Source organism: Bidens hawaiensis, unplaced genomic scaffold, assembly GCF_021521415.1.
Source record: "Bidens hawaiensis isolate Kalapana, Puna unplaced genomic scaffold, B.hawaiensis_p1.1 tig00026657_1, whole genome shotgun sequence".
Lineage (NCBI taxonomy): Eukaryota > Viridiplantae > Streptophyta > Magnoliopsida > Asterales > Asteraceae > Bidens > Bidens hawaiensis.
The window spans coordinates 137,761-163,513 of record NW_027494296.1 but is presented as its reverse complement, the minus strand read 5'-3'; the positions used below and the strand labels follow the sequence as shown (position 1 = coordinate 163,513).

At 32.8% G+C, this 25,753-nt stretch overlaps 3 protein-coding genes and 1 non-coding gene across 4 annotated transcripts; 3 read left to right on the top strand and 1 right to left on the bottom strand.

Moving 5' to 3' along the window:
• Positions 1-660: 660 nt before the first annotated feature.
• LOC143573862 (putative choline kinase 3) lies at positions 661-3,170 on the top strand. The gene is made up of 7 exons (XM_077058638.1): positions 661-1,052; positions 1,581-1,702; positions 1,778-1,973; positions 2,080-2,197; positions 2,305-2,352; positions 2,639-2,739; positions 2,834-3,170. The coding sequence occupies exons 1-7, from the start codon at positions 702-704 to the stop codon at positions 2,927-2,929; spliced, it is 1,032 nt and encodes a 343-aa protein (XP_076914753.1). The 5' UTR covers positions 661-701; the 3' UTR covers positions 2,930-3,170.
• A 1,287-nt stretch (positions 3,171-4,457) lies between these two features.
• TRNAG-GCC (transfer RNA glycine (anticodon GCC)) lies at positions 4,458-4,528 on the top strand. The gene has a single exon. It is a non-coding gene; the product is annotated as a tRNA-Gly (tRNA).
• A 197-nt stretch (positions 4,529-4,725) lies between these two features.
• LOC143573857 (type I inositol polyphosphate 5-phosphatase 1-like) lies at positions 4,726-10,320 on the bottom strand. The gene is made up of 9 exons (XM_077058635.1): positions 10,143-10,320; positions 10,022-10,072; positions 8,506-8,578; positions 8,032-8,136; positions 6,218-6,764; positions 5,957-6,141; positions 5,769-5,877; positions 5,002-5,132; positions 4,726-4,932 (listed from the first exon to the last, which is right to left on the bottom strand). The coding sequence occupies exons 1-9, from the start codon at positions 10,318-10,320 to the stop codon at positions 4,731-4,733; spliced, it is 1,581 nt and encodes a 526-aa protein (XP_076914750.1). The 3' UTR covers positions 4,726-4,730.
• Positions 10,321-20,778: 10,458 nt separating this feature from the next.
• LOC143573861 (3-ketoacyl-CoA synthase 13-like) lies at positions 20,779-23,216 on the top strand. The gene is made up of 3 exons (XM_077058636.1): positions 20,779-21,331; positions 21,513-21,872; positions 22,431-23,216. The coding sequence occupies exons 1-3, from the start codon at positions 21,000-21,002 to the stop codon at positions 23,131-23,133; spliced, it is 1,395 nt and encodes a 464-aa protein (XP_076914751.1). The 5' UTR covers positions 20,779-20,999; the 3' UTR covers positions 23,134-23,216.
• The last annotated feature ends 2,537 nt before the right edge of the window (positions 23,217-25,753 follow it).

The following is a 25,753-nucleotide window of genomic DNA, read 5'->3' as shown; positions in this document are numbered from 1 at the left end:
TTATTTATTATGTTTAAATTTTGTTTACTTTTAAGTTTTTTGTTGATAATCTGTTTACATACATAAATATTGATATGTTTGACCTCAAAAGTCAAACTTACCTATCAGACTCTGTTTTCTTGAATTTGTAGTATCTAGTATAGTGTTTGATGCAAGATTGAAGTTATTGCTAAAATCTATAGAATTGTATGTTAATTTTGGAGTTAATTTTTGATATGGTTGACCCAAAAAGTCAAAATGTTGTATGTGTTTGTGCTATAATTTATCTTCTAAACTCTGTTTTTAATCATTGTTCAATTGGGAAATTAATCTATTTTGGATATTGTTTATTTTTAAGTTTTGTGGTCATACTTTGTTTGCATACATAACATTTTGCATTGATTGTGTATCTTGATTCTTGGTCAAAGATGTTATTATGCGAATCAAGTTTACGTTTTCATAAATCTTGATTTTCGTGGCCGAAATAGTCAAAACGATTGATTTTGTTATTAATTGTTGATTATGTCACTGAAATGTTATGATTATATATGTTACTGAATATTATTGTTTTTCTTACTAAAAATTTTCTTAAATTATTAGTATTTGTATTATTTTGTTATTAATTATTAATCTGTTTGACCCCAAAAGTCAAAATGTCTATGTGTTTGTGCTTGAATTATAATGATTATATACATCTTTTGGCAGATAAAATTCTTGCAGTTATGACTGCAAAGATTAGTGGAATCATCGAAGGGACACAACCCGAAGAACTAATGAAACTACTGGTTTCACTCGCTAATGATTGGGGAGACGTGTTAGATACAAACAAAATACAAGCTGTTCATTTAAGTGGCGCGATGACTAATGTTGTATATCGAGTTACTTGGCCCAAAAACAATACTGATGCTGAAGAACGAGCGGTTTTGGTTAGAATTTATGGTGAAGGGTCGGATATTTTCTTTGACCGGGCCGAGGAAATCCAGACCTTTGAGCTGATCTCGACCCACGGGCATGGCCCACGCCTTTTCGGACTGTTCCCAGAAGGCAGAGTTGAGGAGTTTATTCACGCAAAGGTATATATATATATAACCATTAGAACCATTTTGAACCACTAAAAAAACCTTAAAAAAATTATAAAACAAAAATTTTTTAAAAGTAAAAAGACCAAAATTCTTATATTTCGTTCCGGTTTCATTAAAAAAAAACAAACTTCGTATTATACACATGTGTATAATTTCATTTAATCTATAGTTACGTAATGTACACATATGTACACTATCATTTACTTTAAATTGTACATATGTGTATAAGAAAAAAAACATGTATGTACATATTATACATATATGTATAATTTAGCTAAACCGAGACGGTTTTTTTTGTTTTTTATGAAACAGGGATGATAAATAAGAATTTTGGTTTTTTTTACTTTTTTCATTTTTGCATTTTTTTTTGTTTTTTGATTTTTTTTGGGTTTTTTTTGTCCAAAATCGTTCTCACATGATCCTGATCTTGATCCTATATATATATATATTGAGTTATTAACATTTCATTGCAACATATTTTATAAGTAGTACATATATTAATATTTCATGACATCACAGACACTGTCAGCTTCTGATCTTCGTGATCCCGAAATATCGACACTAGTTGCAGCCAAAGTGAAGGAGTTTCATGGCTTTAATATGCCCGGGTCAAAGACTGTTGTTCTTTGGTCAACAATGAGGTATATTGTATATTAATGTTTTATAAAATATTTTAAAATTTTGATAGTAAATTGATCTTCTGTTTTTGTTTGCAGAAAATGGCTGATTAAGGCTGGAAGTTTGTGCACTCAAGAACACGCTAACGAATTCAAACTCGACGTTATAGGAAATGAAATCGACACGTTGGAAAGTGAGTTGTCGAAACACCACCAAGATGTTGTTTTTTGTCATAATGATTTGCAGTATGGGAATATTATGATTGATGATAATACAAGAACCGTCACACTAATCGTAAGTTATTTTTACCGAAATATGAAACTTTTGTGAAATTTTATAAATCTTGAAAGTATAAATGATAATAAAGTTTGAATCTTTATTAATCTTGTGAACTAAACAGGACTATGAGTATGCTAGCCATAACCCTGCGGGGTACGATATTGCGAATCATTTTTGTGAATGGGCTGCTGATTATCACACTGATACACCTCAAGTTTTGGATTATAACAAGTACCCAAGTAATATTTTCTAATCTTTTTTTTTGTATAATATTTTCGGCATTTTTTTTACTATTGAAGGGTATTTTGGTCATTTTTAAATTAACTTATGTTTAAAAAAATGGTAGCTTTGGAGGAGAGACAAAGATTTGTGAAGGCGTATCTTAGCGCAGCAGGTAAGATTTTTACAATTTTACAGTTTTACAGTTTTACGGTTTTACGGGTTTTACAGTTTTACGGTTTTACCCTCGTGAAATATGTACCAACAAAGTTGAACTAGGCTAAAGTTGTAATCTTTTAAAACATTTATTGTTCTTGTCTTGAAAAAATTATATGTTAAAAATAATAGTCAAGCTATCTTATCTACAACTCTTACCAAAATGTACCAAGAAGCATATTTAATATAATATGTCTCTATCTAATATTAAAAATTTTATAAGTCTTGTTTGTTGATGTTTACAGGAAACCAACCGAGCGATACGGATGTCGATCAGCTTATCGATGACGTGGAAAAATACGCTCTTGCGAACCATCTGTTTTGGGGACTATGGGGAATAATCTCGGTACGTTACCTTTAACATTTTGTTCTCTTTAGTCATATTATGTTTAAATAGTTTTAAATTTTAATTTTTTTTTTTTTGTTAATTTTTTTAACAGGGTTATGTTAACCAGATTGAGTTTGATTACATGGAGTATGCAAGACAGAGGTTTAGTCAGTATTGGTTGAAGAAACCACAAGTGTTGAACTGTTGAAGACATGTAGTGGTTTGTATGTAACACATATGGTACATGAAACACATTGTTTTTTTAGTTGTAAAAGTTGTATGAACAAGATGAAAACAACATAGTTTTGTTGGTATATTTGAAAAGAATTGTGTAAAGTTGAGTTCGATTCTAGACAGTAAACGTGTAATATGATATCGCGAATTTGGTTGTTTGGGGGGTGTTTTTAGATGATTTGATTTGAATTTATATTATTAACTTGTAGTATTAGTTTGGATGTTTCAAAAGCTCATTAGTCATGGTTCTACAAGCATAACACTATAATATTATTTTAAAAATTTTGAATTCGTCTATACTATATATTTTACAAGCATAATACTATAATAAATATTATTTTCAAGATTTTAAATTTTTCTCACATGATTTTAATGTAAATGTCACACACACAATTTTGGGGAGTAACCATTGTATGTTAAAAGACTAAAAGAGTGGAAATATGGAAAACCAATAAAATGTCCACTTTTTTCACACTCTAACTTTTTTCTTTATTTGGTATTTTTATTCTCATTTCATGTTTTTGTTGAAAAATTTAACATAGTAAAATAGAAAAATAACCACCTTGAATGTTATGTTTGTTATTATCAACTTATAAGTTGTTGATTTACGTTTATATTGTAATTGTGTTGTCTATCGTAAGATAAGCGGATAACGCATATAGGCATGTGTAAAATGGTTTTGGTCATCAAGGACGAGTTGATAAACTTAGGGTCCAAGGAGTGCCCATCTGGGACTTTCATTCATGAGGAAATTTTGAACGATACTGTAGGGGGAGTGACGGTGTTCCCGCCCTCCTGGTTCCCTTTTTCCTAAAATCTCATTTCCTTCACATTTTTTCCTCCTGATCGGGTTCGCCACGCCGAACCTCCTTCACATTTTTTCCTCCTGATCGGGTTCGCCACGCCGAACCTCCCGAGATCTTTGTACATTTTGTTGGCGTGGCAAGCATCCTGATCCTTCATTCCGAGGGCATTCTTCCCCCCTTATAGAATTTGGTTACTATTTATTGATATATTTTTCAATTTTAACTGAAAGTAGGAGGTAATCATGAAAAAAAAACTTTAAATAATAATAAAGTTTTATGATTGTTTCATTTAGCTCATTGAATTTAAACAATTGTAAAAAATAACATCAAATGAGTTCTTATTTTATAGCTTTTACTATATATTTATTCATCCCGAGGGATTCGAACCCTCAGAAAGCAAAAGCCTACATAGCAATAGACCCCACCGTTGATTTGATATATTGATAAAGTGAATACCCCATGTTTGAACTGAAATTGAGATACTGATACATTTTCTTTGCTTCTGAATCAGATAGATTCATATCCGAAAGAGGTTGACCAAACGAAAATATTAGTAAATAATAAATTGTATGAAATTATATCAATCTTATTTTATAGCTTTTAGTAAAAATATATTTATAAATTGAATCATTATAAAAAAAACACAAAAGTTAAATATTTGGAATATATAAAAAACTCAGAAGACGATGAGCACAAGCACCAGTGGTCTAGTGGTAGAATAGTACCCTGCCACGGTACAGACCCGGGTTCGATTCCCGGCTGGTGCACTTCATTTTTATTATAGTTTTAATATACTTCATTTAATGCAATTAATTTATATAAGTTGCATAAATATAGTTTTGAGTAAAAAATGTTGAGCACAAATCATCAATAATAAGATGTATAATGCAATTGCATCAGTAAAATAAATAAAAAAAATTACAAGTTTTGCGTTTAAATTATTAAGCACAAAACATTTTTATATAATATTTAACCCTGCACTGTACAAAATCCATAGTTTTCCATCTCTGCATTAGTAATCGTAAGGGCCCGTTGTAACTTTTTTAACGAAAACACTTCAACTTCTATTATATACGATGCAGAAACGGGCCTATGATCCGAGAGTCTAATTTCAGCCCGTTTGTAGCTCAGTTGCTGCATCCCCTTCCCATACGAAAGTATACGGTCACACCTGAATAAAAGTGCCTGTTAAACAAAAGATTAATATAAAGCAATACTAATAAGAATTAAACTATATTACCATGCAGGAGTACGCCTTCCAACTTTAGGATCCTCTCCATAATATTTATCTGAATTTGGCTCGTATTTGTAAGTCGGTGGAAAATTTAGCGCGCCTTCGGTCCACCCGTCAAACGCACCTCCTATTCTTAGCTGCAAATTTATCAAAACTTTGTTAAAAGAGGTACAAATTTATGAGAACTATGACGGGCCTGTTAGCCACGGGTCGCAAATTTAACCCATTTACTTATGAACGGGTTGATTCGGGTTGTATTTTGTTAGTTAACGGGTCAAAGGGCTCAAGAGTTCCCCAAACATATGCTAGTAAACGAACTGAAAACACGAACGAACGAGATTTTCTCGTTCATGTTTGTTTACTAATAAAACCAACATGTTCGTGTTCGTTTATGTTTGTCCATTAATAGCGAACGCTTCACGAATGTAAACGAATGAATATAACTAACTAGAGATAAACGAACATAACTGAGTGAACTCCAATTAAAAGTAAACTGAAAGAACATAAATGGGCCTAAATAATTACGTGAATATATAGACGAACATAAATGAACAAATAAGGCATGCGTTCATGTTCCTTCATTTACTAAATGAGCAAAAAAAAAAATTGCTCATTTATTATTTTATTAAATAAACGAACTTCCGGCCAAATGGTTCTCTATACGTTCGGTTCGTTTACACTTTACGAGCCTACCCAAATGTGTAATTAACGCATACAACCACAAAATCGGTTTATTCAAGAAATTTAAAGATATTAATATCATAACAACTTACCTGATCACTCTCTAGCAACTGGGACCACGCGTTTTTAGAAATCAATTCACGTGTTTCCTCGTATGACAAGTTAAACCGGTAGTTAAGATCGCCCAACCATATAATCCGCCTAAAAATTACAAAATCCATTGGTAAGATGGCGTTTAAAGTACAAAATAAAACATGAGTTTCACATAACCTATACTTACTCATGATCCTTAATACTCCTTGGAAGTGGAACATTTGACGTCGAATTAAAACGTGTTCGTTTATATATTTTGTCCACGTCAGCATTCCTTTTAACAATATCAACGTCTCTCTCACCGGACGTTAAATGAGTGCATATGAAACAGAAGTTTGTTTGATATATTGACATGCTCACAGATATTGACCCCTAAAAAAGAAACAAAATAAATTTTTATTTTTGAAAATTTTAACATAAATTTTTTATAAAGAAAGAAGAAACAAACCTTGTTACCTATGTAGCCCATTACACCAACACCAACGGTTGACACGTTTACGTTTTGTATGTGTTTCCGCAAGCTTCTACGTACCCAAATGGTAATAAAAACACCAACCATTTGCTTGCTTACAACTCTCACATATTGCGGTTTTCTTTTCCGGTCAATATCTAGTTTCGCAAGCCCGTTGACTTCTAGTTTGACTTTGTTGTCACCTTTCAAATACGTCTCAAAAGGATCATACTTTTTAAAAGATTTTGAATCTTTAACTGTATCAACAAACTCTTCTACTTTTTCTTTAGAATCTGTTATTTCCACATCGATGTCGGTTTCACTTTCTAGCATGGTTTCGGTTTCATGTTCTACATTTGGAGGATAATACTCGGATGATTTTAATCTTGATGGAGAAGGAGGGTGACTGTAACATTTGGCTTTGGTTTTTTCGGGTTGAATATTGTTTAAGTTTTCACGAATGATGTTTTCCCATATGGGAATCGGTCGGTCATCTTCAGAACCGAATATATTTCCAGCGTTTAGAGGTATGATTTCCTGAAAACTGCAAGTAGAGAATGTTATGTAAAATAGGGTCGAGATACTGTACAATAATGCCTTAACGTACGATAGGTACACGAGACGCTCAAAGGCAAAAAAACTAAAACGCTCAACCAAAAACCTAAAACGCACAGAAAACCTCAAAAACGGTTTTCATGGGAAAAAGTAAAAAATTGATCAATTAACGATCCAAAACTGTTTTTTCCGGTGAACCAATGATTAATTGGATATGTATTGACGATTCCGAGATGTTTGGATGTGATTTCATGGATCGATTTCGTGAAAAGGGGGATTCGCGTACCTATTGTACGTTAAGGTATTATTGTATTGTATCTTTTCTCATGTAAAATAAAACTTTTAACTTAAATACAATTTAAATGAACATTATTTGAGAAAAAATTTTAAAACGAAACATGGTGTCTGCATTAGTATGCTCCATAGACTATGCATTTTCCATAAAAATGCAATCTTTTTGGCTCGTTTGATGCACAAAACATATAAATCTTCAAATAACTTGCATTATGATATATTCTTTTAAGTTATTTTAGTGATAATCTATAAGTATCTATCTACCCATTTTATGTGAATTTAGTCAAGTTTGGTAATGTTTATTGCTATTATCTCAAACATGTAATATAAATTAATAGCTAAAAATGAAACAGATTGAACTAGACTTGTAAACGAACTGAACGAACACGAACAAGACATGTTCGTGCTCGTTCGTTTAACTTTAATTGAGCAAACGATCGGGCACAAACTATTAAACGAACGGGGTTTTCTTGTTCGTCGGTAAAGAAAATGAACATGTTCGTGTTCGCTAACGGTATAAATGAACTGTTCACAACTGTAAATGAATGAACATAACTGAGCTAAAAACAAACGTAACTGAGCCTAAAAATTTAATAAACCTAAACCAACTTGTAACGGGCCAAAAAAACTTAAATGAATATATTAACGAACTTAAGCAAACGTAAACTAACGAACATAAATGAATTTAAACAAACTAACGTTCATGAACATAAATGAATGAATGAGACATGTATTTATGTTCGTTCATTTAACTAAATGAACAAACTTTAATGTTCATACTCACATACACGAACGTCCCGCCGAATGGTCCGTGAACCGTTCACTGAGCGTCTGGTTTGTTTGAAAGTCACACATAGTATACAAGTGTTTACAACTTTCTAAATTGCTTTATTATAAAAAATGAAACATCATTCAAATAGTATTATATGCAACTATATTAAACTTTCAAAAGCTATACTCACCCGATCACGTATATATCTGCAGGGTAGTCGGTATCGAGCCAGTCTCTAATATCTAAATCTTCTGGTGGAACTTCACCTCCAACATTCCAAGTATTAGCAGATACCCTTAACAACATTAAAAGTAATAATCAATAAATATGTGAACCCAAACACGGCCCGCATATTCACAGGTTGACCCAAACATGACCCGTTTGACCTGAAAGTTTGTACTTATTTTTATTGTTTTCGTATATTAATACTTCGAATTTACACTTTACAACAAAAAAATACAAATTAATATAAAACATTTACATTTTAATTGTAAAAATACAAATTACTATAAATGGTTTAGACGAGTCAACTCACGAACCCGCGAACCCGACCCGTTTAGTTAAATGGGTTGGCAGGTTAAACCCTCGTGTCGTGTCAGAGATTCACACCCCTAATCACCTAATGTGACTTAATGTGTGATTTGTGAATCATATATAATATAACCTGAGTTCCTTTGAGTCAATAAGTTGTGCTCGAAATGTCTCCGATTTCCTTCTTCTTGACCTGGGAAAAGCTCCTGATGTCAAAAAAGAAACAGCAACAAGCCCTCGTGATTTGAATAAATTTATCGCATAATTCTGCAGTTTTCTTAGTAATTTCAACATTTTTTCTGTTTACAAATGAAAAATACATCATAAAAGATACAATGGTGGATTTAACCAATTAACTTCCACCATTTATCATATGATATTGCATAGAAACCTTAATTTAGTTTTACAGGACCATTATAACATTTCCCAGTGTTCGTGCTCGTTCATGTAACTTTGACTAAACGAACACGAACAAGGGCATGTTCGTGTTCGTTCATTTAACTTTAATAAAAACAATTTTTTTTTCATGTCCGTTCATTAAGAAAATGGGCATGTTCGTGTTTGTTCATGTTCGTTCGTTTAAAACCTAAACAAACTTTTTTATTTATTTATTTTTTTAATCTTCATAAATAAACTTTTCAATATATGAACAAACTAATTGCAATAAAGTAGCAGGTAAACGCGCAACTAGCTGCGCCGCTACCCCCTTTTGGATAGCAAATCCGATTCTACTGAAAACAAAAGTTTTGGGCCTTAGGGGCTAAAGAAAGCATAACACTTCATGAACGTTTGGTTCGTTTACACGCCTATTTAAATAACCGGTCGTAAATATTCAAAAATGTCAAGAAACAAAAAGGTGGTCATTGGTCAACATAATATAATAACCAGTGTTTTAAAAACCAGTTCATACAAGCACCCGGTATTTTTAAGCGGTTTGTTTGAGCATCAAACCGCCGGCTTTTTTTTAAATACTGGTTTAAACCGGCAAACCTGTTTTATGCCATTAGATTTTTGATATTTTTACCGCCCATATTATTTATTAAAATGAGCTTTAACCTAGCCGATAAAATTCAAACGAGTAAACTAGTAAACGATGTCATAAACCTATTGCACACTTTTATTTTAAGCGTAACTTTGTTTAAAAATCAAGTGCTTTTGTACTGTTTTTTTTTAGTTATAGATTAGCTTTTCGATTATTTTTTATTATGGAGCCATATATTTTTAGGTTATTTTGGAGTTGAAGTTATCTTTATATGAAAGTGGAGGGGCTACAAAATGGGGCGTTTTGCGTCATGTGACGCCCAGTTAGCAAAGGGTGGGTTTTTGTTTTAAGGGTGTAGTGGTGTTGTAGCCCCTATATATATGTATATATATGCAACTCACATATGAATATAATAATAATAAAAGTAAAGGAAGAGAGGGCGAGAAACCCCCCCCCCCCCCCCTATCGCCCCTGAAATTGCCCGGGGGGCGGTGTTGTAGCCCGTCGTCGCCCCTCATCGCCCAAACAATCCGCCCACTACGGCTGGCCTAAGGTAAACATTCAACCCGGTTGAACCATATTTTAGCTCATTCCGGTATACGTAAAAAACCGGATTTCAAAACATTGATAATAACATAATAAAAATTATAAAAAAAACAGCAATTACCAATATGATCATTATTCTGAAAGTCATCACCTTTCTTATCCAAACCACCTTCTGCAACCAAAACAAATCAAAATAAACACTAATATTCAAAACCCAATACACAAACAACAAATTAACCAACCTGCATCAGTGGGATGATGAACACTATCATCAGAATCAGCACTGTAATCAGAGCTGTTAGTGGGTATATTAAGCCACTTATGAACAACCCTTGGCCATAATAATAACTCTATGCAACTGCAATCCCACCATTTTTCAACCCAGGTTCTCTGCAATTGGAGATCATATACACATGACATGGGTTTTCGATTATTATTAATATACCCAGATCAATTGTATGGTGAATGTGTGATTAATTGATTGATTGATTACCTCAGGCCAACGATCCATTGAAAGTGTTTAATGGGGTGATGAATATTATTATTAACAGGATGGAAGTAATGGGGTGTCATTATATTTGTTTTGTTACTAGACTTGTGAATATAAAATGGTAATAAGTTTAAGCTTTTGTGCAAATAAAATGAGTGAAAAAACTCGATTGAGCCGAGCTGGATTGAGCTGGAGCCTAAAAAAAGCTCGTTTAATAAACAAGTTTAAACTTCACTTATTAAGTTTGAACCGGTTCATAAGTCTAAACAAGTATGTCATTTATATAATTGTTTAAATATAAATTTAATAATTACTCATTAGTATATATAATATTATGAAAAATAAAAAAGATAACTAAATAATGTCTATTACAATTGAAAAAAATAGATACAAAAATATAATAAAAAATATTTAATAATAGTAAACAAGTCAAGCTCGAGCTTGAAAATCTATCAACAAGCCAAGCTCAAAGCTTGAAAATCTATTCTTGAGTCGAGCTCGAGCTATGAAAATAGAGCTCAAAACAAATTGAGCTCCGTGTGAGTTAGACGAGCCGAGCTCAAGCCTAGTCGAGCTTGGGCTCGGCTCGGCTCATTTACATCCATACTTTTAAATTTGTTTAAAAAGGCTTGTGGGTTAGGATGGTAAGACCTTTCGGCTGTGGGCGTTGTGAGGCAATTTGGGGGCAACATTCAATACGAGGCAATTTTATTTTTTTGGGGAGGGGGGGGGGGGTACATCTTTCTCTCTCTCACTCACACACATACACACATATATATATATAATGGGGCAATAAAGGGGTGACACCACAGTGGCCGTTATAAAGAGGGCTTTGAAGCCCCGTTTCCTACGTGGATGTGACGTGGAGGGGCTATGTTGCACTCATGACCTATACTTTAGTAACAACCAAACTTACCACCACACTAATACATTACTTTGAATTTACTTTACCCATAATAATATATCTATTATCTATATATAATGTTTTTTGACTTAGAGGCCTTAATTAAGTATGAGCCTAAAGCCCTGGCTTGTTTCGTTTGCCCACGGATCGGCCCTGATTTGACTAATATACTATAGCACATAACATGTCAAGGTTATGAAACTTTAAATCTATAATATATATAAACGAAGACATAAAAATCCTACGTGTCGCGATGTGGTCGCTCCCCTTTTTTTTGGAGTCACCAGATTTGCTTGATTTTTAAATGGAGGCTTCTCATGCATTTGACCCGAATTCACGGGTATGGGTCTTACCAAACCCAGATATTTCTTAAACGGGTTATAACATCTCATTAAATTAAAAACCAATCTCACCAAATATTTAATATAAAAATCCTATAGAGTAGGGATATACTAAAAACTAATATATGATTTATTTAAAAAGATATATATTATTTATAATTAAAAAAACCAATTTTATAGTAAAAAATAAACGTGTCTTGAGTCTCATCAAACTCATATAGCTTTTAAACCAGTTATAACATCTCATTTATTTATAAAACAATTTATTATCAAACCATAATTATATTATTAACTTTCATACAATAAAAAAAATTCAAATAAATAAATATTAGAAACAAATAATATAAAACAACCCCCGTAATACGGAGGATAAAAACTAGTTATTAATATGTGGAACTATTGGAAACGTTGTTGTGTGTATGATACTTCATGTCGATATTTACTTATTTTGTTGAATTTAAGAGAACATGTTATGGGTAATTACTAATTGGCAACCTTATGAGAATGGAAATGAGACATGGTTAAATATGGAGTGTTAATTTAAAACTTGTGATCAAAAATCTCATTTTCTTGATGTAACTTTTGTTTGCAAGTCATTTCTATACCCTACGCATCTCACACGTTAAGATGTGTTATGTTGACTTTATAGGTTGACCCCAAATGATCCAAAATATGATTATTGGTTAAAGCATCATTAGTTCATAAATAATAGAACCTACAATGATTGTTGATTTAGTTGGCCCACTAAATAATTCATGTTGGATTAGTTTAATGACTTGTTGGTCCATAAGTTAGGGCTATAATTTAGGTTTAATAACTGGATTTTTAGTTTAAGTTTATTTTATTTAATCATTATAATGCATGACACATCCTAAATTACTATATTAAAAACTAATCAATTGTTTTAAGTAAGGGTGAGTACGGTTCGGTTCGGTTCGGTTATTGGGTAAAACCCAAACCTAAACCTAAGCTATCGGTTATTTTAGAATATCAACCAATCGGTTTTCGATTACTCGGTTATTTTCATTGTGAGTAGACATTACAAAAAAAAAAGAATTCAAAAAAAAAATAGAGTACCTCATACATATTGAATTCAAAATACAAAATTAGGCACGTGTTATGTGGAACCAAACAAATACAAAGTTGTTTGAGTAGTAGAGTTTAAAATTCAACAACGTTTTTAATAAAAAAACTAAAAGTTTCCCGAATCTTCATTCATTGTCTTATTTATCTTCAAAGTTTAGACCCAATCTTGATCATCTTCATCACCATTAGTGGTAGATTCTTTTGGTGTTATGTTTCTGGTCATAAGATCTTAAAAAAAACGTAGAAAACACAGGTTCGATTAATCGGTTCGGTTCGGTTTTTTTCGATTTTTTAAAAATGGATAACCTAACCTAAACCCAAAAATCGGTGTTTCGAAAAACTAAAAATTTAACCGCCGGTTAATGCTTCGGTTCGGTTTTTTTCGGTTATTCGGTTTCGGTTCGTTTTTTTTCGATTATTCGGTTTCGGTTCGGTTAATTCGGTTTTATGCTCACCCCTAGTTTTAAGACATAATTACGCTGTTGGTCCATAACGTTTCTCTAAAATAACAAGCTTTACAGACATCATTCACTAGCATTCACACTTCTTTTAATAAATTGTTATCGTGCAATTAGAACAAATTATTTACAAACTTTCAATATCAAAAGTTACGTGTATACGTATATAATACATAAAAAAGTAAACAAATAATAGACGGATGTAACTGAAGATACAAAACATTTAACAAAACGTATAATATGAACTTTTTTACGGCGTTAGCTTTATGGTAGCAGTACGTCTAAGAATGTTGAATATGATCTTTAATAATAAAGGAAATCGATTTATCTAAATAAATAAAGGTTATCAGTTATTGGTTCTCAAAATATATTTCTTTTATTAGAGAATGATAATGATACCGACTACTTATTAGTAACCAAATAATAAAAAAACAATAAACTTGATTGTTCTTGATTATATTTTGAAGTTTTATATAGTACTTAAATAGTATATTATAGAAGTCATTCCCTTAACATATTGTCAATTGACAATTTTGGTACGTGGACTTTGATTATATTGATTTCAATAAAAGAAATAGGAGTAAGGGTGTTAGACAGTCCGGGTTCTCGAGGTTCGGATTTGATTATATTGTCTGTTAAACTAAAAACTGAATCGAACTTAAATTGGTCAAAACCGAGCTAAGAACTGAATTTGAATTTTAACAAGATGGTGTTTATTGGTTTGAGATTCGGATTCGTCGATATTGGAATGAGTTGTACAAATAGGAAAATGGGCCTAAATATCAGATTTATTTTTTCTTTTAATCTAATCAAATGTCTTAAAATCGAATAAAAAGTAAATGTGTAATTTCAGATTTTAACAATTGGGATTTTGGACCACATCATATTAACAAGTTTCAATTAGAGGTGCACAAATCGGGTTTTATTAGTACTTGGTTCTGGGTATGACCAGGGTATTGGCAATACCCAGGTCGGGTTCGAGTTCATGTATTGTCTCTAAAAATTATACCCCATGCACCAGGTTCGGATCCGGTATAAAACCGGGTATTTGAATACGTTTTTTCTGGGTATTGAAAAAAACACACAATATTCAGGTTTTTCCAGATATTTTTCGAGTATAGATTTGTGTTTTTTGTGGGGGTCGACTTTTTTAGGGTATTTTTGTGGTATTTTTCAGGTACTTTTCGGGTAATGTCGGATATAGATCAGGTATTAGAAGTACCCGGTCTCGGATATTGGAGAAACCCGGTTCTGGTTATGAAACCGGTTCCAGTTTTCGTGTATTACCGGATACAAATCAGGACTTGTTTCGAGTACGGAACAATGGAACACTTTGAGAATGAATGGACTTCAAATCTGTTGTCTTCACGAATGAAGTTGCTATATAATAATATCTCAATTGGGCCGGACAAAATTAGATCTAAATAGCAAATGGGCTTCATTCATTGGGTCAAATAACCCCCAATTATCTTCCCAAGGAAAATGTGCAAATTCTCTTTCGAAATATACATGTGACACTAAACATGTATCTTTTCCCAACATATAAAAAATATTTGCTAGCTGCTTTATTTTCCATCTTTATAACTTACGTAATCAATACCGATAAGTAGGAGTGCAAATGAGCTGAGCTCCTCGCGAGCTACTCGAGATCGGCTCGTTAAAAAGCTCGTTCGAGCCGAGCCTTATCGAGCCCGAGCCTGAGCTCAAGCCTAAAAATAAGCTCGTTTAATAAACGAGCCTGAGCCCGAGCTTTACTTATCGAGCTCGAGTCGGCTCGCGAGCCTAATCGAGCCTGCCATTTGTAAAATTTTTTTTAAATATATATTTAATAATTATTAATTAATAAATATAATGTTATGAAAAAATAAATAAAAATAGCTAAATAATATATATTCTTTTATACATAAAATTATAATAGAAAAAAATATATAAAATAATTATAATTACATAAAAAAAATTTATAAATTGTAAATGAGCCGAGCCCGAGCCGAGCTCGAGCTTCAAAATACATTCACGAGCCGAGCTTGAGCTTTGAAAATAAAGCTCGAAACGAGCCGAGCTCGAGCTCTGTGTAAGTTAAACGAGCCGAGCTCGGGCTCAGCTCGTCTCGTTTGCACCCCTACCGATGAGAATTAAGCGTACCATGTAAATGCTAACTTTTTATATATAACACAAACCGAACTACATCTGGATAATGGGTAAGCGAGCAACAAGCTGCGCCGCTATCCCCTTTTGAATCGCAAAGCCTATTCTACTAAATATTAAATATAAATACTTGCTAACTTGTATATTGATATAGGACTAATCTCGTTTGTAGGTACGATAATTAACTATCCCTAGGACGTAGAGATTATCACTATAGTAGGGGAAACACAGTAAAAAGCTAGTCAGGAGAAAAACACGTCACAAGAATATTTATAAACTTTTATAACATTCCTTGATTGCCTAACGCCCTAACGATAAACTCGGAACTTAGTTCTAAAACAATATGTCATGGCGATAATCTTTACAAAAACATTTATAAACTTTATAACATTATACTTTGCCTTTGATGATCCATCCATCAACGAGTGTCTAGTGAGATATTGTCTGACAACAAGTGACATGTTCATCTGGGCCAAGATAAGAAAGCCATGTACCATTCATAGAATCAATAACCTTATCAACATTCCATTCACATTTATAAAGCTCATTTATCATGCATGGACTAAATTTGTTAACAATTCATAGGTATGTAAACGAACTAAGCATTCAGTGAACTATTTGCTAATTTGGTTAAACGAACGAACATGAACACGCGCCCTATTCGTTTATTTATGTTTGTTAGTTTACGTTCGTTAATATATTTAATTAGTTTTTTTTACTTCGTATGATTTAGTCCACGTTGACTAAATTTTTAGCCCGACAAATTTATTATTTTTTTAACTTTAATAAAAGATTTACGTGTTTCTTAAAAAAGTAATACCATGTTGTTTCCTGTTTCCGTAACATCTCATAGTATAGTCTATAAACCAAAACCGCGGAGGTAAAGCTTGGGATCAAGCATGTTTATTTAACGAACACCAGTATTGACTCGTGATTGTTTTCATTCGTCTATGAACTTTTAATAAGCTGATATCGAATAGCTTACGTAAGGTTTAACTCTTTACACCCTATGTGTAACAAGCTATATCGATGATTTAAAATGCACTACAAAACTTGTTTTTTTCTAGTTGACTGAGTTTTAGTGATAAATAGCCATCAAACTATTCAGAGTCCTAACAACGAATTTCAAGTTACCGTTAGTGATTTAAACGTTATATTCATTAAAAGTTATCTCATAACACGCTTAATAATATGTCATTTACAAAATTACAATAGTCTACAATTGAAAAACATTGACAAGGGGTGGCCTAGTAGTCGATGCATTTATTTTAATACCAAGTTTGTCTAGTAGACTTTTTTCAGGGTATGCCAATGAGCTATTTCCCTTTAGACTTGTAAGTGTGTATACATAAGAGCATGTCAATAGTATTTGGTCAATAATAGACAATTAGACATCCACCAAATATTTGGTCACATGCTTGATCATGACAAAGGGCTAGCTATAAACATTAAATGTTCATGGAAATTAACATACATTTTTTTATATCATTAGTAGATGATAAAGAGTTAGATCCAAAAACTAAGAGACTTTTATATAAATCAGTTTGATACAGGTAAACAGAGCCAAAATGGTTGAAACCTTAAAATGGACGTAACTTGAGCTACAAGTAAATTACATGGCCCATTACAAGTCAACAGAAAGATCTCGACAAGCTAGGCCCTGTGACAAACAGCCGTAGGCGGTTTGGCCCAACCGTCCCATCTTTTAAGCCTCCGATACCCCAATAAGACTTTCGATCTTCTCAAAATTCACAACATTTAAATCTTTCCGTAAATAAGTTGACGCGTTTTCTAGATGTCACTGGTAATTTAGGCTATCATTTAATGTTTTTATTTCAGTCTTCGTTCGTTGTTTTGTAAATTCAAAAAAATCTTAGCATATATGCCAAAACTAGATATCCCAATATAAAATGTTCTACTGTAACGGTTTCTTTATTAGGAACTTAAATAAAAGTTAATTATCCTTCTTGAAAAATACTATCTCTGTTTATTTTATTGTTTTCGCTCTGCATCAACAAATGTTAAAAATATAATATGAGCCGGCATAAATTTTATTCAGACGCTAAAATATTATTGTTTACACGACTTGTTATAAGTTTAAACTGTTAACCGAACCGTTGTATAATGGTATAGCCAAAATAAAACCATGAAACAAGACTTACAAATCATATAAATATCCAACCAATTAACTTGTTTTTGTATAACCATTTCAATTGGTTTCGAACATATTATAAAGTATAAAACCATATTAATGTCACAATATCTACTTGCTTGAAACTAACAACAAAAATGTCAAAAGTTAACTGACGTCAGTTTCTTTTGTGGAAGAAAAAGTCCATCCTTTCACCATCACTTGCAACCAATCATAAACCAATGGTTGAATGGGCAAAGCAAGTTTGTTACATCTGAAATAAGGCATTCTTTTTTACGGATAACGAATCTTTAAAATATACTACTAGCTAAATTTATTACATCGGGATACATTCGTCTTTTGTCCTGGGGAAAACTCGTTTTTCGATTACGTGAGGGTTTTTCCCGTATTGAAAGACGAGTGTATCTCGATGTAGTGAATTTAGCCGGTAGCCCATTTAGAAGATTCGTTTGCCGTTCATTTTCTTTTTTTGCAAATATAAGTCATATATCAAAAATAAAAATAAACCATTTATCAGTTTCAGAAAGTTACATTTCAAGTGGAATGTATATCTAAATGATAACCAATGCAAGCTGGGTATGAATGATTTATTCATGGGTAATAAATATGACTGGTTCAGCCCACAATATAACTTGAGCAGTATATCATGGAAGCTCCATAAGAGTGTAAGACAACACGTTGCATTCTTACATAACCATTTAATGCATCTAGATGTCAAAGTTAGATGTACATGTACTATTTTTTTAGTTATAGAAATAATTTATTTATTAATTTAAAAGTATTTAGGTCACAATCATCATATCTTGTGAAAGACTTGTGTGACCACAATGTATAAGAAAACTATATTTAGGTCACAATCATCATATCCTTTGTGACAACAATGTATAAGAAAACAATCGATCGTACGTGTTAGGCTCTCGTATTCATGGACCCTCGGCTTTTTTAGGGTTTTAGGATACAGGAGGGCAAAAATTGTACATTTTCAATGTGCATTTGTAAATCAAAAGGTTTTTGGACCTAGAGCAAAGAAGTCAGATTTATACGTCTATCTGGATATTTTTATCGTATTTTGATCTTTTCAATTGAATGAAAATAAAAAACTGTTGATGAAAATTAAGGATTTTCACAAATCAATTGATAAAGATAAATGTTTAGCGAACATTATAAGTGAAATGGAAGTATGATTACGGGTTTAAACATGGAAAATTAATGTATTTTGGTCTTATATTTTAATTTCGCTTTATACGCCAAAAAGATGGACATTCGTTCACAATTTTGAGCCATAAATCTTATTCAACAGAAATCTAATTTGGTTGGTTCACTTTGAGTTAGAAATAGTTGTATGTTTTAGATACATGTTTAGAGATGACAATCCACTTATACCAAGCTAAACTAATTCGTAGGGTTCATGGTCTGGTTTACCGATTTCATGAACATCGAACCACAAGTGACAAGTTCGTGAGAAGATAGACCAAAACCGGTCCAATTTGGTAGGTTAGTTTTGATGGTTTAGTGGTCCAAACGATTTTTTTCCCCAAAATCTATACCCAGTATTTAAAATTTGAAATGAATAAAGATAATTCATAGTTATAACTTATAATACATGTATAACTAACTACATATTCAACAAAATTTATATAAAAATGTCAGAAAGACAGAAAGACATTTCCAACTTTTGAACCCAAACGTATCTTCAAAACCAAATTGTAAATCAATTGGTTAGAATCTCAAACCGACCAACTTGCTAAGTTTGGATGGCTAAATCATTCAAATTATAAAATTTCCTAGAACCTTAAAAAATGTAACAATTTTATAAATCTAATTACATCCACTTGAATGTAATAATGTATTGACACACAATTACCCATCCAATTGAACAACACAACACTAGAGATGGCCAAAAATACCGGTTGGGGAACCGGTTTACCGGTTTAAACCGGAAACCGGTTACCGGTTTGACCGGTTTAGAAACCGCCGGTTCGTCTTTCGGTTACAAGTTCTAGATCCAAAACCGGTTAACGAACCGGTTAATGGAAAAACCGGTTTTTTTTATTAACCGGTTATGGAAAAACCGGTTAACCGGTTTATAAAAAAACCGGTTTATAAAAAAACCGGTTAACCGGTTTATAACGGTTTATAACGGTTAACTGGTTTATAAAAAAACCGGTTTACTAACGGTCCAAGCTTTCACGGTAGCTTCGGAGTCTGCTTTTTCTGTTTCTGGCAGGGTTATATCGATTAGGAGGACTCGACTCACTGCACCAGCTATAGAGATGTCGATTTGCTACAAGGATTACTTGGACTCTTTAGATAGGGCACAACATCAACGCTCACTCGAGGGGGAAATGGAGTATGAAGCGGGCTTGTATGAAGACGAGGTCAATGAAGGACACACTCAACCAATGACCGATGAAGAAGCCGCGTACGACGATTACCTAAGAAATAGCTCGGGATCGGGTAGCGAAGAAAATTAGTTAAAGAAACAGCAAACATGGAGGCAAATCATGAGTAAGAAACAGCAAGTTGTTCATGTAATCGTGTCTAAGCATTCTTTTTCCTAATATGTGCTCTTATTTACTTGTTGATTTGGATTTTTCTAATTTAGTTAAAGAAACAGCAAACATGGAGGCAAATCATGAACAAACTGCGATTGGGAACAACAGGAGCATCTGCTAGTTCACGATTTAATGTTTGTATTTTTGAGTTAAATCATGAACAACAGTTCTTGGCAGAGATTTCTTCAGTGTTAATGATTTAATGTTTGTATTTTTGAGTTACGAATATGCGATAACGATTTAATGTTTGTATTTTTAATGTAAAAACTATAAATGAAAGTTATGTGTTTTTAATCTTTGGTTTGTTGAAAACACATTCACCAACACACACTCATACTCATCTTCCAAGCAAATAACCCTAACAACGAAAGCAAAGAATGGCTTCGGTCAGTCCGTTTTGCCTTGTAGTTACCGTTTTGCCTTGTAGTTACCGGTTTGTTTATACTGTGAAAAAATAATGGTCTTCATTAAGTACAAAATATAAAAAACAAATATTCGTATTTGAAACCGCGAAATTTAAAAAAAAAAAAAAAAAACCGGTTAATAAAAAAACCGGTTTATTAACCGGTTAGACCGGTTAGGGTTTTGACAGCAAAAAACCGGTTATTAACCAGTCCGGTTATTAACCGAACCGGTTTTTTTCCGGGCCAAAAAAAAACCGGTCCGGTTAATAACCGAACCGGTTTTTTTAAAAAAACCGGTTTGTGCACCTCTACACAACACCTCTTGTGTTTGTGTTAAATTTTAAATGAAGCAAAACATATTTTAAGGTTGTTTTATTACATAGTACATACACACCTAGATAGTGACACTTGACATCAAGGGCAAATTCGTCATTTCACATCCCCACACACCACCCTTCAATATAAATACCCATACATACCATGCAACATTGCAACATCATTCTAAATTATAACTTGTACAACGTGCTTTAACCACTTGTACAATCACACAATAATAATATTAACATGGAACTCTCCACATTCTCCATCCATCGCCGGATACAAATTGTCATTTTTACCCTCCTCACCTCCGCCTTCCTCCTCCGTTTCCTCACCGCAAACCTCCCGTTAACCGCTGTCACCGCCCTAGCCGCCATTTTCGTTATACTCTTTCATCTCGGATCGCGCCCTTACCGCGTGTACCTTGTTAATTACTCGTGTTTCCAACCGCCACCGGGCCGAAAATGTACTTATGATTTAGCTAATGATTTCCTACTCCGAGATGGTCGGTTCACGACGCCGGAGCCGGTGACGTTCATGCAAAATATTTACTCGAAATCTGGATTAGGAAACGACACGTATGCATGCGTCACCTTTCTTTTTTTTATTATTACATTTTAGTTACATATGTTACTTGTAACATATTTTACATCAATAATTCTTAACTGCTTTACTTTATTATTTTTTAATAACAGATGTTACTTTTACTTTACTTTATATAAGTAATACTAAAATATTTTATTTTTTTAATCTTTTCAGGTATGGCCCACCTTTTATGTTTGAAGAAAATCAAACCCCGTCATTGAAAAGCGCCTTACAAGAGGCGGAAGAGGGAATATTCTCTGCCGTCAATTCCCTTCTAGCGAAAACTAAAATTTCGTCAGAGGAAATCGACGTTGTGATCGTGACTTGTGGGAGTTTCTCACCGTCACCATCGATTTCGTCTCTTATTGTGAATAAGTATAACATGAAACCGGACGTGAAAACGTATAATCTTAGCGGAATGGGGTGTAGCTCGGGCGTGCTTTCGATTGATATGGCTTACCGGATCTTGCGTGGCGGTGGCCGGAAAATCAAGAATACTCTTGTTGTCATAACTGAGAGCATTACATTAAACTGGTATGTTTATAACTTATAAGTGTGCTGTTACATTAGTTAAAAACATATATTTTTTTAAATAGTCCGAACCGAGTTAACTCGGCATGTTCGGATGTGGGTTAGAAGTGAACCAGTTTGGTTTACGATTTAGAAAACCGGGTTATATTTTTTATCATTAAAAAATAAAAATGGTTTTGCATATAAAATTAAAATATAACTTATAATATTGTATTCTATAAATTTAACTGATTTTATGTTAATAATTTTTTTAAATCTCAAATTCTTAAAAGATGAAAAGTTTTATTTTTTATTTATGTAACTATATAGTTTAGAAACTTTAGAACTAAATATAAATTAAAAACAGTGTTTGTAAAAAAAATGATATAAGATGGGAGAAAACAATGTGACTCTTATATGTAACATTTTATGTGTCACATTCAAAATAATTATACTTATGTATACAGCTGTGTTATAAATATTAACATCGTACCTTTATTAGTTAGGAGGCTTCTCTTTAATTAATAATAATATCCAATTGTAATAATAATAATCTGACAAAAGGTTTACACTTAATTATAGGTATGAAGGTGAAGAAAGATCAATGCTAGTAACCAATTGCATCTTTCGGGTGGGTTGCGCGGCAGCGATGATCACCAACAACCCTTCCCGCCGCTCAACCGCCAAGATGGAGCTAACCCATTCTCTCCGGACCCACCATGGGGCCGATGACTCGGCCTATCGTGCCGCATTCCAAGAGGAAGACAATAAAGGAATCACGGGCGTTTCTCTCACCAAAGATTTAATAAGAGTTGCTGGAGTAAACCTTCGGCAACATATTAAAATCCTCGCCCCACGGGTCCTACCAATGAGTGAACTGGTCAGGTATGTTTACTCAGTGGTGTCAACTGCTATGCCAAGGGGCGAATTGAAACCGTTAGTGCCGGATTTTACTACGGCTTTTGACCATATATGTGTGCATACGGGCGGGAAGGCGGTGATTGAGCAAGTGGGGCGGGTTTTGAAGTTTGGTGACTCGGTGACTGAGCCGGCTCGGATGACTTTGAACCGGTTCGGGAATACATCGAGTAGTTTGGTCTTTTATGAGTTGGCTTATTTTGAAGCGAAAAATAGGGTGAAAAAGGGGGATAAAATGTGGATGATTGCGTTTGGAACCGGGTTTAAGGTGGGTAGTTTGGTATGGAAATGGGTATCGGACCCTGAACCAGAAGTCGATAACCCGTGGAATGATTCCATCCATAACTACCCATTGAAAGTATGGTAATGAAATTTTTTTATAAAAACAAAATCAAATTAACAAGATTTTTAATAAAAAAAAATATTTTAAAATTTGTAGTAGAATTTTGAAATGGGAGATTTATATGTGATTTTTTTGTATCTATAGAACCAAGCTATGTTTGGTATCATTCAAGTTAGGAGTTAGATATTTTGTTTTTTCTTCTTATTTTTTTCTTATTTTTTTCTTCTTAATATAGTATCATAGATCAAATTCAATTCTTGTTTTGAATTATATAATTATATATGTAACTTGGTTCATAATTGATATTTATGCTTTGTAATATATAATTATTTGTTGATGCGTGTTGTTAATAAGATGTGAAACTAATCAACATTGAAGAAAATGAATTTTGAATTGAAATTGTTAAAAAAAACAAATTGAGAGAATAAGAAAGCATAGAGTAATGTTAAATTTTCAAATTTTGTAATACATTTGGTTTTATGAAAGAAATGAAACAATATAATTAGTCATGCACCAAGGATGTTGTCTATAGGTTGCTATCACAATCACCATTGTCACCATCTACCGGTCGTTGTCGCAGGCATTCTGCCACTAATCATGTAGCCACCTGCATCGTCACCCTCGTGGCGGCGGTTTGAAGCTGTCAGTGACGACGTCATGATAGCACAAATATTATTTCTGTAACTCATGTTTTAATTCGAATAAATCATACATGTATATGAACAAAACACCCTCTTAAAAGATTTTTAAAATATGATAATAATTTGGATATTGAAACCAAAGCTCTAATGGTTTGTGATTTTGTGCCATATGTTTTTCAAATCTTGATGTGTTGTTTTTGTTGTTGTCTTCTGAACATAAAGGATCATTAGCTTATGATGTAAAAGCTTACATAAGAGTTAACAGAAAGGCAGGATAACATGAGGTTGTTAAAAAGAAACACTAAAAGGTAAATGTACCACATAAGTTGTTATTAACTAGACAATTCAATACTCTATTAAAATAACAAATAATGGATGTCTTCAAGAGTTCAATCAACTTGTTTAAATCAACTTTATATAACCATACTACTCATCAAGTCGGTTGTCTTACTAGTTCACGTGTTCTAATCTCGTCTAGCTGAAAAAAAAATATTACTTTCAATGTAATGCATATGAAGATTATATAAGTATATAACCGTCTACTACGTACACTCTAACTGTTACTCATATAAAATATGCTAGACACTGCTACAAGTGTACCATGTAGTTCTCATTTCTCACCGTTTTTTACTTCAAGTTGATTGCGTATCAAAGGTGTAACATGTATATATAACTTTCATTACAACAGAAAATTTAAGCACAGGATAGCAAGACAAACACAATGCACTTTTACCTTTTGTTTTGTATGAATACATAAGTGCTTGTGCAACCATATGCATAAAAATTTAGTAACCCAAAACAACCAGACAAAATAATGCATAAAAATTCAACCCACTCAACAAATGTATGTAAACATTTAATTGTAAGATTAACATGAATATATCAAATTGCCATAAACAGATGTATGTAATTACTGGCTAGTGGGTCCCTCCATGTAGGTAGTATTGAGTATTGACCAACCTTGTATTGAACAAATGAACAATGAACATTGTAGATGTGCTCAATGCTCATACACTTTTTACTCTTTTAGTATTTTTCCTATTCACATCTAGTTGTAACTTAAAATGTTTGTTGGTGCTTTTAGTCTTTTACTTGTTGATTAATAAATGACAAGTGAATTATACACATTAACCACCCCACCCCCTCTCCTTATCTTATTATTAAAAGAAAAAGTTATAATGATTTAAAAGAATAAAGATAGGCTGAAAATATCTTCTTTTACACAAGTTTAGTCTTTTAGAAAAAAAAAATAACTTCTAAAAATGTTATGCAAAATATAGACTAAAGTAACTCATATTTAAGCAAGGTAGTGTAACGGTCGGTTGAGTACTTTTAAACGATCTTCGTTTGTATTCTTTCTGTATATAAATTCGTCTTATCAAATAGATGATGGTTGGTTTAACATGACTATGACTAAAATTTGTTCATGCTACCCATTTTCTGGTGTCTATATTATTGGAGTGCCAAACTTGTTGGTCTTGTCGTTGGGGTTGCGCCCTCCACCTCTTTGATTCTTGGGTAGTAAGGTTTTCAAAATCGGACCAGACCGTGAACTTTGTATATAACTGGTCAAGTGAGTATATTTAAACCACCTTCATTTCGAGCAAACAACATGTCGTGGTTGCATAAAGAGAAGACTATGAATGTTTACACATGATCTTAACACGTATAATTAAGGGGGAACTAATAGTAAACCAGTAAATCATAAATATTTCTCGTTATGAGTTTCAAACCAGAGTGGTTAATGGTTATAATCTCTTTTTGATTTTTGGTTCGAATAGCAAAAACAAAGAAAGTCTTTTTGATTTCAATGTATCGCTTTCTTTTTTGTGATTCTCATAATATTAAGCTGCATTTAAATTAGATGGTGTGACATAAAAACCAGTTGCTTATCATTTAATTTTCTATTCTCTTTGGTTAGGAATACTAGTAAATGAAGGTTTAATAATATAGTACAGCACACTTTATCATCATGGAACAAAAAGTCAATAACCATGACACAC